Below are 13,444 nucleotides of genomic sequence, written 5' to 3' on the forward strand. Positions count from 1 at the left end.
TTGGCTTTGATTATGCGCAAGCATCCGATGTCCGATGTTGTCGATGTCGTGAAGCCGGTAGGCCGAGAAGAAGGCACTGTCACAAACACAGAGAACGGGAGCGGAAGCGGAAACGGAAACGGGAACAAGGCACAAGAACGGGCCGGCCGTGGGAGAAAGCGATGCGAAACGATGATGGTAGATTCAAATAACGGATTGTGGGTGGTTTATCGAAACCGAGTGATGGGATGATACGGATGCGCTGGCCAGAGAATAACCACAGCCCGAATATCAACTGGATGTCGTGAGATGATTATGCTGTATGAGTTTCTTGGGAACCACAGATAAAGTGGTTGTGTACAGATGAATGGTCAGGTATGAACGGATGTACGTCAAACAGCAAGGTACAGTACCTACTAGGTGGGCTTGGTGAGGGAAGGAGGGGCAAGGCAAGTAAAACCAGGACCTGACGGCAAAGGTCAGACAATGATAGCTGATGATTGGCTCACTGGCTGGCTATGCAGGGTAAGAGAGGACGATATAGCGGGGGAGACTGGGCTGGGTTCTAGTGAAAGGGGATGATGGAGGTCGATGCTCACTGCTAGACGATTAGTTCGTGAGACCCTGGGAAGTAGTTAAATGACAGACTCCGCACTTGTTGATATGTCGAAAGCGGTACAAGGTCAAGAAGTGAGGTATGTTGCCGCATCACCACTGCCGTACGTAAGTATTTAGCGTACAATTAGCAGTAGTAGTCAGTCAGTTGGCCGATATGAGCGGAGACAATGATAATGGAAATTACAAGAGAAATTCTTCCCTTTACTAGCTAATTTATTTCTGGTCTAGGTCTAGATCACGGTCTGTTTATTTGTTTTGACCTGTTGCCTGGACCAAGTAGAGTTTTGCGACTCTTGTGATATGGATACCAAAGTCCCTGAGCTAGCTGGTGTCACTTACGCACTGGTTGGTCGGTTGTTTCAACCACGGTTTCATTGATTCTGGTAGGGCATCAGCTCCAATCTTTCAAGCTGGTTGTTAATGAAAATTGGGTTTTATCTCGCGTGGGCTGGTCTGAGCTTCTCTAGTGTAGATCTCTGGATGACAGGTACGCTGCAGAACTATTCGGCCAAACCCGTGATGCATATGTTGTTCAAGACTGATGGCTTTGCGATATGTAAATCATCGGATGCAAACCGCGTGGTACAAGGCTGGTGCCCAACATAGTAACCCATGATTTTCTCACCAAGAAGAGAGTGAACTGGAAAAAGACTTCTGCAACACCCTTCTTTTACATCGTTAGATGCCAATGAACTGACTCCCTCAGTAGTACGTAAAAGGCCCATCAAGATTCCTTGTTGCAGATTCATCCAGGGTCAAAGAGCCCACAAACCCCGACCGGAGACTGAGACACGTCACTATACGGGCTACTAATCACCTGTTAGCTTGTTGGGATTCAACAACAAGTAATTACTGAGTGGAACTGATGAAGCTTCACCGAGTACGGGGCCGGGCTGGGCAGGCTGGTACGGCATTTCTTTGCCGTTTGCATCCTATATATGAGGCTTTGCAATCATGAAGTATGTACAGCGCCACTGCGGACAAGTACAAGCCCAGTTGACCAAGTCACGCGCGGATGGCTTTTGCGAACCAAAGTCTTCAAGTTCTGTCGTGATATATTGGTCAATAGTTAACCCATGTATGTATGACCTTGCCTTATCTTGCCCTAGAAACCCAGGGTCTGGTAGCTGGATATCCCCTGTCAAGGCATTCCTTCGGGTAGTAGATCCGATTCATAGCTCAGCACCACCCCAAGATTTGAGCCTCTCAGTTACATGCCGAGACTAGGTAGACAGAGGTGAAGGAAGTCGGCACTGTTCTGCACGCAAAGTACTTACATTGGCCTTTCTCGGCCGTATTTAAAGTATTAAGTTGACGTGCATCGGGGACAAGGATCCGGAGCCTCCCGTCTGTCATAGGTACTGTAGGCAGTAATGACATCCTGGGTTAGCGAGACACCTTGCTGGTACATCTATCTGATATGATGCGGAATTCAGGTTCTTTGCGGCGAACCTTGTTGTTAATATGGTAAATAATCCCAAGCTCAAAAGAGCCGTATGAATGTTTCCATGGCATCACTACATTATCAGTACGGTAGTCCAGATAAAAGCTGAATAGAGTTTACTGTTGTATCCATAATCAACCGAGGCAGTCGCAAGGCGGCTAGAGAAAGAAGGATGTACCTCCTTTGGTTACCACCTTCTATCTTGGAGCTTACCTGGCCCTGACTTATTCATCCCGTCATCGAGGACAGCCTTATCTTTTACACGCTCCCGATCGTGGTTAAGCCTAACGCTGACACGACATCGACATCGACATCGACATACCCGAAAACAAATGCGATTTATCCGATTCATACGATAGTGCATATGTCCATTCACGTTGCCTGCTTATGCTTCCAATGTATACATGACCTTGAACTGTCTACGCCATCGGCCCCACCCCATGCAACAGCCTGTTTGAGGAACACGACCTTGTGAGAGAAACTGACACAAGCACTTTACTTTTGTTGTCCCGTTATTATTATCACTTCTCTTCTTTTTTTCCCCGCCGTCTGAACCTAACTTCGTTGATATCAAACCAACTCCAAAAATCGGCTAAGCAGTACAAAGATACTCTCGACGCACCGAGTCCGCGACTATCATTCCTTTGTTTGATGATTGTCCCACAACCATCCACTCAGAACTCGAGTCAACCAACGACGCCACGACACAGTGGATTGACTGCCCGCACCAGGACCTCGCCCATTTCCCACGCCCCCTTTTATTGTGTTTCTGGTCACCGACAAGGCTGAGAGGGTCCCTGCAGTGCTCAGCTGCAATTTCTTCATATTGTTGGAGACGAAAGCTGAGATTCAACACCAATCGATTGGCCATCGTCTGTCCTCGCTTGCCTGCCAGCCTGATCCTTGTGGCCTTGAGTGTCCCGCTTCCAAGTGGAGAAGTTTGACGACATTCCTCCAACAGACAGTCACCCCAGACTTATTTTATCGATTACCCTCTCTTGTCACAGTTTATCCATTACGACTATCGTTTTCTCCTGGTCGGACTTGCATAATACTAGTCCAACACAACCTTTTGTCAGATCTACGACATAAAACAGCCAGGGGTTTTGCACTTCAGCTTGTGACAAAATGCCCCGTCCAAGTTTCTCCCACAACCCTCTACTCAGGGTGTCCCGGCCTGTGTCAGCCTGTTCCCGGTGTAAGTGTCGAGCCCAACTTGTTCTTGGAAGATTCTTGGAAATGCTGATTCGTTGATCCCTGTAGGCCGTGCTGCGAAAGTGAAGGTGAGTAAACAAACAGTCTTGCAAATGCGTATTGAGTAGGGGCTAATATTGTTTAGTGCGATGGTAAGCTACCAGCCTGCACGGCTTGCGAAAAGGCTGGCCGAGCAAATGAATGCTCGGCGGCTAACGATCAATTTGCTCGGGGAAAGGAGAGAAGGTCGGTTACTGAACTAAAAGTTGGACCCAAGTTTTGCTCTAACTCATGTCCAGTTACGTGGCTGCCTTGGAATTGCGAATAGAAAAGCTCGAAAAGAGACTTCAATTTGCCAAGTCACGCAAAGCATCAGTTGCGTTGCATGACACAGATGCATCGGCTTTTAATGTGCAGCAGATGGATCGCAGGGACTCGCTTGCCCTTATTCGCGCTGCTATACATCGCAAGGCTGCCCACAAAAGGGAAACTTTAGATGTCAACTCCCTTGTATCTGACTTTGGATTCCTGTGAGTACGGTGGTTGAGTTTAGACGTTGTCGTTTTAACTGACATACTGGCAGATCTGTCAATGCCACGACACGAGACTTTGAGCCTATATCGACAAACATGACATTTGCGAGATTGGTGTTGGCAGCAACTACAAATGACGCTCTTCCAGAAGCTCCCGAGGCATGTCTGCCTCCAAGGCCAACTGCTCATGCGCTTGTTCAGCATTATATGGACAACATTTATTCATTGTTCCCCTGTATTTCAGAAACTGCTCTTCTAACCGCCCTTGACGACATGTACGACAAAAACAACAGTCGAAACATTCAACACTCTGAGTATTGGATGGTGTACATGATTCTCGCCATTGGCTCTATATCTCAAAGTCGGCGTAGTAACGATACTCACTACCAGGATGGCCTCAAATATGCTGCGAGAGCTGTAAATCATGCGGATGAAGCTCTTGCCCCGGGATATGTCACGCAAATACAGTCACTACTCCTGCTCACACAATATGCTATGCTCGATCCCGCGCACTTTGATAGTTGGCACTCGATAGGTTTTACAGCGCGTGCCATTGTCGACTTGGGCTTTCATCAGGATCCTCCTTTGTCTTCAGTGTCTGACAAATCTGCCTTAGACATGCGGCGCAAGATCTTCTATTGCGTGTACGCCCTTGACCGGTAGGCCTTTTCTTCTCTTTTCCAAACAAAACGCGCATGCTGACCTTTTCATCTAGTACAATCAGCATGGTGTATGCCAGGACATTCTCATTCACTGATGATACGGTTAATGTCGCGTTTCCTCAGGCGTCCGGCAACGCGAGACGAGGATCAGCCTCAGGTGCCCTTTCTGGGCCTCAATCAGCTGACCCTGCTCTGCTACTATTTCAACTTCGACGAGCGCAATCGCATTGGTATCAAGACTTGTATCAGTCTGGGTCGGTTCCTCTGCAAGACCCAATCTCCTATGTCTGGAGGATGTGTCTTGATATGCGGGAATGGCAAGATACTCTACCAAACAACCTTGCCCCCGAGATAAGGCAATTGTTTGACCAGGAGCTCAGATACAGCTATGTTTACTGTATTGCGCCCTCTACTAGGGCGCCTAACATCACTGATTATAACCGTATTTTGATATTTGAGCATTCTATGGCTTATCTCGACACTGCGTATGATATCGCACAAAGCGGGCAGAACTGGGGGTTCTTCACGTACCACGACGTTATGAGAATTTTCTTCATGGCGAGCCAGTTTCTCGCCGTTTTACGAGACGCAGAAGACATGCTGCTATCAGGTATGCCTGTGCCAATCCCGATCGCGCGGCCCGGCACTGCTCCTGCCCCTCCGCTTCCAAGGCGATTGCAACCCCAGGGAGTGAACGGAGAAGACAACCTTGACCGGAGTCTAAGGTGTTTGGATAAAGTCTCGCAAGCGCTGAACATCTTTGGAGAACGTTGGGTGGATGCCTCACATTTGAGGGAAAACTTTGGTCTGATCTCGCGAGAAGTGGTAGAGCGCCTGTCGGAGAGGAGGCAAAGGCGTGATACTGCTAGAGAACAATATCAATCACAGTACCAGAGTAGAGGTATGCCGCCTCAAAGCCAGGGTGGCTATCAAGTGCAGAACTCACACCAGCAAGAGGAAATGCAATGGGCAGGAGTCGATGTTGCACACATGATGCGCGGCGGTTACCCGCCACAATAAGTCTTGGGAGTGTGACTTGTGGGTAGTTGTGAAGAAGAAACCCCAACGGTGTTTTCAGTTGGTAGGAGTCGACGGTACGCTCACGATCGATCGTAGTGCCTGGAGATGGTCAATGAGGTTGATGTAGGATGGCCGTCACTGACTCGCACAAGAGCAGAGCATATTTATATCGCGGTCTGCTTGTATTGAAACATCATTAGACAAAGCGCCAGTCATATTGACTGGCAATATAAGGAGCCCGATAGGGCCTATATCAGCAATCTATTGGAAGAATGATAGGACAGAATACCATCAAGGAGAAAAAGATGGTGTTGGTTAGAGTCTCGTGATCTGGACGTCGCTGCTGGTTTAGAAGGTAACTGTTTCTCTACTAGCCTCGAACTGAATGACAAGTATCAGGGCCTCTCTGGCAGCGCTGACAATAGATAATGTCCCTCGATACTACGACGTGATTTGGATGCAGGAGGGAGGCGTACTGGACTGGTGGGATGTCCCTTCTTAACCATTGGTCATTGAACGGGCTGTCATCAGTGGAGGGTTACCGCCCCGGATAGATCGACCTTGGCATTTGAGATTGTGGCACGGATTATTATTTTGATCCAAACAGAATGGTCGTAATAGAACATTGCAGCATGGCAACTCCGGAGAGAGTGTAAGGCCGGGCCGGGGAAGGGAAGTCTAGGTCTTGGCTGAGGGCAGAGCTGGAGCTTGGCCGTCCAAGATTTAGGGTACGAGGTGCTATTGTGAATCAAGCAAGTTGTTCATCGAATGATTTGAGTCTTGGTCAATGGGGGTTGCAGTCCACACGGTCGGTAATTTAGTTTGTCTTTTGCTAATGAAGAAGCGTTGTGCTACAGATATACCCGTAGCTCTACATTCGTTAGAACGGGGCAATAATGAAACGTCTAGCCTGTAACCTTTACTTCTTTTTCTCTTCCCAGATTCATCCACTCTCCATAACCCGTCCCAATTAATAAGATACCCAGCCTTGATTGACTACTAGGTAGCCAAGGTAAAATGACAATGCGGGGAACCGAGATTGAGAACGGTCTACTCCGCACGGGGTGAATGGGAAAATCGTGGAGGTGGAGAAGCATTCACGGTTGAGACTGAGCGGGTCTAGCACGGACAGAGTTAAGTTCCGACTAGGTGCAATTACAGCACAATCTAGCTGGACGGATAAATCAAGCTGCGTAGATATTCCACCAATCGTGACTTTTGCCGTCCCTGCCATCTCGTGCGATACGGTTACCATCAGCCGCAGGATGCACTTTCCCCCCATTCTCCACTCCAAAACTGGCAGCAGGCGCCGAGCTGGTGGAGGAGTTGGCATGGGTTGACGCCAAGGGCACACGGAACTCGGCACCGCGTGGGAGCATCTCTGGTCTATTCTTTGATATTATAGATGGAACTCTTGGGTTTGATCTTTGGATCGTAATGAATCGTGGGGGAAATGGGAGGTATCTTTGGGGGTTTCGATTTAGGGGCAATAGTTTAAGTCTAAGTTCATTGCGGGGGTTTTCGACAGTGGCTGGGCGGTCTGCTGTGGATTTGACAGTGAACGGATACTACCTCTCGAGAGTTTCGACAGTTAAGCGAGTGATATCAATGTTACGATAAGCACCTATTGATATGCATGTGAAACGTCTTGTCTATTAGATAAGTCAGTGCATACCTACCTACCTACCTACCTACCAAGGGCCAAGATAAGGGCGCATGGACACTGCAGAAACAAATATTTTAGTCCTTGCTCTGTTCGTAAACTCGCAGGAACTTTTAGAAAGCTAGGAGGAAAATAAGGAATCAGTCTATCATTTAGTCGGTCAAGCTAAGCCTTTATGGATCACTTAGAGAAACACTGGTGGTGGAGAAACCGCTCGCATCCGCAATGGCAATCGTAGCTGCTATCTGGGGTTTCCTGGTAGCCAGGCAAGTAGTCTGGGGTCTGGGGGGCAAGAGATGACTCTAGACCCAGGTCTGGGGGTTCCTTCCTCGACTCAGACAGAGATAAAAGAAACACCGGGGAAGCTTCAATCTTGGTCCCTTTTCTACTCTGCTCCTTGTCTCCTTCACCTTTCATTCTCTTCTTACTCTTTTGGTTTCATTATCCAGGAGCAGATAGTCGAGACTTCCCCAGGGACAACCACACACAGGCAAAAGGAGCAAGGCCAAACACCGCCAACATGCCTAGCAAAACCAGAACCTACAACTGGTTCATTGCCATGGTAGCAGCGTCTTGTATGACGCTCTACGGCTTTGACTCCAGTGTTTTCAACGTATGTCCATGAGTGCCTACCCAGTCTGTCACTCAGAACACCTCGACTAACTTGAACTCATTAGGCCCTTCAAGCTTCCGAAAACTGGCTCAACTGGTTCAACCTCGATCTCAAGGAGGATAGTTACACTGTCGGTCTGATCAACACATGCTACACAATCGGTGCCATCGTCAGTGGTTTCTTCATCGGTGGTCCTCTGGTACGTTCAAAACAAACACAATAACGACACGAACGGTATACTCACTATTATATTATAGGCTGATTGGCTTGGTCGACGTGCTGGTATGGGAATTGGATGCATTATCACCATTGTCGCAGCTATCATCCAGGCCTTTGCCCCTAAGGGTAAGCTTGGAGTCTTCATCCTCGGCCGTGTCCTCATTGGTATTGGTCAGGGTACTGCTCTTAGTAAGTCATCTACTAATATTGACTCTTATGTATACATACTAACTCTCCTCAGCTGCTGGACCTGTCTACATCGGTGAAGTCGCGCCCGCCGAGATTCGAGGTCAGGTCATGACCTTCTGGCAACTCTTCTACTCGGTCGGTGCTTTCATCGCCTACTGGATTAACTATGCCTGCGGAAAGAACCGTGAGAAGCTCGGAGAGTGGGACTGGCGCATGGTTGTTATCTTCCAGGTTCTCGTCCCTATCTTTGTCATCATTTTGCTCCCATTCCAGCCCGAGTCACCCCGTTTCCTCATCAAGAAGGGCAAAGTCGACGACGCCCGAGCCGCCCTTCGCCGCATCCGAGATACCGAAGAAGAGGTCGAGGAAGAAGTCATGGGTATCCTAGCCGCTATCGAGTACGAGAAGGAGGCCATCAGCCCCGGATACCGCGCACTCTTCAAGGACCCCTCTCTCCGAAAGCGTTTTGGTATCGCTGTTGTTCTCAACGTCGGTCAGCAGCTCACCGGCCAAGGCACCCTCAACACATACTCTACTTCCATCTACAAGCAAGTCTGGACCTCGACCGAAAAGATCAACCTCATCAACGCACTGTGGGCCACTATGGGTATTTTGTTCACCCTCAACGCTGTGTGGACGGCTGACCGCTTTGGTCGTCGCTGGATCTTCATGGTTGGTGCCGTCGGTATGGCTGTTTGCATGCTGATCGTCCCTATCATTGGTCTCGCTACCCCTACTCCCAAATCCGAGCCCTCTGCTATTGGTATTGTCGTCATGCTTTACCTCTTCATGTAAGTTGCATCGCTAGCTCAAATTCTGTGAATCAAGACTAACATGTCATCTATAGCTTCTTCTACAAACCTTCTTGGGGTGCTGGTGTCTGGATGTGGACCAGTGAAGTCTTCTCAGCCAACGTCCGAACCCAGGCCGTCGGTATGGCTTCCCAGTGCCAGAATGTGGCCAACACCATCTTCCAGCAGTTCTTCCCCACTTTCCTGGCCAAGACTGGCCTCAAGTGCCTCTTCTTCTTCTTTGGCGTTAACATCCTGCTCGCCGTCTTTGTCTTCTTCTTTGTCCCTGAGACCAAGGGTATCGCCCTTGAGCACATGGACACTGTCTTCGGCGGTGTCGACCACTCCGAGAAGGGAGCCCAGATGCTCGGTACTGATGTTCCCCACAACGATACTCAGCAGTTCAAGGACGGTGCAGAGATCCAGCAGAGCGAGAAGAAGCGCGAGTCTGTTTAAAGGGTTGATTACAGCGATTGGATACTTTAGTTATAAAAGATCTTGGATAATATAGTGGCATAATCTTCAATGGAATATTGAAGTTACATATTTTGACACGTAGCTGAGTCTTAGCTAGATAATGAGATATTATCGACTTCAACATTAGCGCTCATTTAGGAAAGGGGTGATAATCTGTTTGATCCAAGTCCTGATTTTAGCCTGAATCAACACTATTTCACATATCCGTTATTATGCACCATTGATATTGAGCTTCTGGGGTAATATTGATATAAGCATCTCTCTTTTTTTATTCAAAAGAATGACACGCCAAGAAATTATGTACCATTCTACTTGAGATGAATAGGTGTTATAACTGAATATCCTGATAGCGGCGTCGTTTTAAAGTCAAACCTCGACCGTAAAACTACAATTTTGGCCGAGGATAAATTATCAAATTGAAAATCGAAAGAGCTCACAAACATCACAATGTCAAGATCCCGTTCCCGGTTGTTGTAATCACTTGACCATGAGGATCTCACAGAGCAAACGAGACTCAGATGTAGTTGATAACGACAGTTATTGCTATTCTTCTACCAAAGTATATACAATAGGGGCAAAAGTCGCTTTTTACTGCGCGATACAAAAGAAGGGCAAGAAAGAGCATAAACCAATCGACAAACTGGAGAACCAACCCCTTTCCACATCAACCAACCAACTTCGTCCCTCCTCAAGACAATTTCATCACAATCATCTCCTCGTCAAATCTTTTCTTCTAAGTCCTCAGATGGCGTGGGCTAGCCGCGAATTTACTGGCACTGGGAGTAGAAGTCGTTGATCTTCTTGCAGGTGAAGCCAGATTTGCAGGCGGTAGGACCGCTGTAGTTGCTGCCACCGCACTGGCCCCACTGGTCAACGGTGCCAGGGTTGGGGTTGGCAGTGTTGCTGGGCTCAGAAGGGTTGGTGGGGTTGGTGGGGGTGGTGCCATCGCTCTTGTAGGTGCTGCCGATAGGACCGAACTTGATGTTGGAGAAGGCAACCTTGGAGTTGGGGACGTTCTTCTCAAGGTCGGCAGGCACACCAGAGGATGTAGAGCAAGATCCTCGCTGAGAGCCGAGCTTGGTAGAGTCAGTGGGGTAGGTAGAGTCGAGCCAGAGCATGTTGGAGTGGTGCTGTGTATAAGTCAGTATATCATACTATGCAATGAATTTGGAATTCGGTAATACTCACGTCGTGCCAGAGAGACATAACAAGGACCATGGGAGCCTCAAGAGCATCGCTCATACCGCTCCAAGCACCCTTCTTCGCGAAGTCATCGGGGTCGTTAAAGACCTTCTTCTGCTTGGTGCAGAAGTCAGCGGTAACAGAGTTTCCGGGAACTCCAGCAATCTTGGACTCAGAGTTGGCAATGACCTTGCCGTTCTGGACGTAGAGACGGGTGATCTCAGAGAGACGGCCGTTGCTGCCCTTGTGGAACTGAGTGACGACGGTGACCTTCTTGGTGGTGTCAACGTTGAAGCCGGATCCAGGACCGTAGAAGGTCTTGTTGCCCTGGCGGTAGGAGTTGAAATCGCAACCGTCAGCATCGCAAGTTCCGCCGTAACGGTCGTTGGAATAAGTTCCACCGCATGAGTCTCCAGTGCAAGAGTGCTGAGTGAGCTTGGTGCAAGGGTGAGGGGTGTAGGCAGTGGAGATGGAGTTGGCCTCCCAGATATCCATCTCAGGGCAGCATGTGCCCAAGTTACCAATACCACCGTTGACATCGCTGCTGGAGGGCTTCCAGCCATCAGAGTTGGCCTTCACTGCATGTTAGCTTTCATCCTGAGTTAAAAATGGGTGTGAAGCTTACCTGGCCGTTGATGAACTTAACGTCGCGAGGGCACTGGGCATCACAGTAACCAGTACCGTACTTGGCTCCAGCCTTGTTACCAGGGTACTTGGCCTTGCCACCGTCGGCGTCCATGCTGACGAAGTACAGAGCACCGTTCAGACCACAGCCAATGTTCGAAACATCGACATCAAAGGTGAACTCGTTACCCAGGAGCTGGAACATCTGGTAGGTGTTCTCGTCCTCCATGAGGTAAGTACGGCTACCGATGTTGGTGCTGTAGGGTCCCTTGGTGACGAACGAGAGGCTGAGCTGGTCGCCGCTGGAGGTGATACCGTAGGTGCTGGCGTAGTCGGCACCGTCGAGACAGCACTTCTCAGCACAGACCTTTCCGCTGGTGCAGACGGAAGTGTCCCACTTGTTGCCGGTGTAGCAGTTGGTAGATCCGGACAGTTGGTGAGTCCATCGCCAGTTGGCATCGATGGTGACAGATCCCTTGACGTTGCTGCATCCGCTGGATGTACACTTGGACCAGTTCAGGGCGGGCTTGCTCTCCTGTGTGAGAGAGCAAACTTGCTGAGCCCGAACGGCTGCAATGAGCGCCGAGGCGGTGGCGATGGCGCGATACATTGTGAACAAAAGGCTGAACCGGTAGATAGATGAGTGTACTGAAGAAGGTGTGATGAGGAGTGAGGTGAAGTTGATCCAGTCTGGGGATTCAAGCTCGTTATATACTTGGATTGTGGACACAGACGAAACGGTCAGGGACTACCAAGATCTTCGTTTCATCCTTGACTAACACCAAGATAGTATGATCAAGAAGAGAAGCCGTGGTACCGATGAGGCTCCATTCTCACATCTCCAGGCCAAGATCGGGTTCCGGGCCGCAGCCCCTTTGACAGGAGAAGGTATGATGGTCCACACTTTGCCTTGCAAAGCCTGGGTTGTCGAGGTCAGGCAGAGTGTAGCTCCAAGGTGGCCACATATCGAAGAGGCGGGCGCAAGGGTGAGCAAGTTCCTGAGTCGATCTCCGCAGTAGACTCAATTGCGTATAGTGAGATGGCAGATGCGTTTCTACAAAAGTGAAAAGAAATAATGAGACCGGTCCGTCGTTCCCGAAGGAGAGAGACGTTGACCTCCGAAAAGGCTGTACTCGCGAAGATCCCCCATTGGATAATCGTCAAGCCTCGGACTGACGAGGGCATATATTGAGGAGTCCAGATTTGTCCTGCTGCGGAGACCTTCTCTCTCGAGAAGACTACGACAGAATAGGATACTGTCCGTTGCCGGGCCGTCGCTTCCATCGCCTATCGACTTGATGGTAATGGAGCATAGACTAAAATTACAAAGAGATCGTGAGGTGGTTCATCAAGCAGTACCCCTGGTGAGGTAGGTAAGAGGAAACAGTCACCCTACCGTCTTGCTAAGGCGGATCTCCGTCTGGGATCAGATTAGCCGTACCATTTGGCCAGGCGGTTAACCCCACAGTATGTTGATTTCAACGGTGAGCCAAGGCGGCTTCCTGTTTGCCACTGCTTGGGCATGTATGCAATAATGTTGCAACTTTCATACGAAAGCAACATGGAGAAATATTTTGCCAAACCCCACAAGGGTCTTTTGCCACGGGTATGACGCATTGAACAAACATGGCCTGCATGGCTATGCTTGCCGAAGCCCGCGGTTTTGGATAGAGTCCAACATCCAAATGAGCACATGCTTCATGCATATCGTTCCTCCCATGGTGAAGAAAGCACTGGTGCTACAAGTTCTGTCAGCTGTTCCTATTAGGCAATGGGTTGCTTGATATGTCATTTGTGTTGATACCCGCGAGTGTATTTCGCAGCGCTCAGTTCCGCGCATGAAGCATCATGTTTCCGTCCTGTGCATTGCGGCTTACGTCCGTGAAAGAACCCACGGTACTTCGGGATTCAGTCCGTCCGCTTAAAAGAAGTATCGTGGTCGAGCTTCTGTGATTTTGAACTTGCTCATGCGTTCATTTCACGCCCATGCTCATGTCGAATAGCAAAGGGTTTTGGTCAGCTGCTGGGTGTTGTGGAGGCTGTAGAAACCGAACCCCTGGCATAGTATGGCCAAGTCAGGCAATGAAGAGACCCGTCGTCCAGATTCGGCAGTTTCGGATACATCATGACCGAGATAGTGGTCCGGTCCCTGTCATATGCCGATTATAGGCCAGGATCCTGCTGCCGATTGTATGTGAAGACTCGCCAGGCAACCAGTCAAGCCTCTTATGTGACT

At 49.2% G+C, this 13,444-nt stretch overlaps 3 protein-coding genes across 3 annotated transcripts, besides 1 other annotated feature; 2 read left to right on the forward strand and 1 right to left on the reverse strand.

Annotated features, from left to right (window-relative positions):
- Positions 1-3,169: 3,169 nt before the first annotated feature.
- On the forward strand, positions 3,170-5,450 carry FPSE_03136 (uncharacterized protein; the record flags this gene model as incomplete). Its single annotated transcript, XM_009256255.1, has 6 exons — positions 3,170-3,239; positions 3,305-3,324; positions 3,381-3,481; positions 3,535-3,765; positions 3,819-4,427; positions 4,484-5,450. The coding sequence occupies 6 exons, from the start codon at positions 3,170-3,172 to the stop codon at positions 5,448-5,450; spliced, it is 1,998 nt and encodes a 665-aa protein (XP_009254530.1).
- A 1,672-nt stretch (positions 5,451-7,122) lies between these two features.
- Positions 7,123-7,146: a microsatellite.
- Positions 7,147-7,633: 487 nt separating this feature from the next.
- Positions 7,634-9,381, forward strand: FPSE_03137 (uncharacterized protein; the record flags this gene model as incomplete). Its single annotated transcript, XM_009256256.1, has 5 exons — positions 7,634-7,726; positions 7,791-7,925; positions 7,984-8,134; positions 8,187-8,925; positions 8,982-9,381. 5 exons carry the CDS (start codon positions 7,634-7,636, stop codon positions 9,379-9,381), a joined length of 1,518 nt encoding a protein of 505 aa, XP_009254531.1.
- Positions 9,382-10,169: 788 nt separating this feature from the next.
- Positions 10,170-11,818, reverse strand: FPSE_03138 (uncharacterized protein; the record flags this gene model as incomplete). Its single annotated transcript, XM_009256257.1, has 3 exons — positions 10,170-10,532; positions 10,591-11,157; positions 11,210-11,818. 3 exons carry the CDS (start codon positions 11,816-11,818, stop codon positions 10,170-10,172), a joined length of 1,539 nt encoding a protein of 512 aa, XP_009254532.1.
- Positions 11,819-13,444: the final 1,626 nt, after the last annotated feature.

Source organism: Fusarium pseudograminearum, chromosome 1 (genome assembly GCF_000303195.2).
Source record: "Fusarium pseudograminearum CS3096 chromosome 1, whole genome shotgun sequence".
Taxonomy (NCBI): Eukaryota; Fungi; Ascomycota; class Sordariomycetes; order Hypocreales; family Nectriaceae; genus Fusarium; species Fusarium pseudograminearum.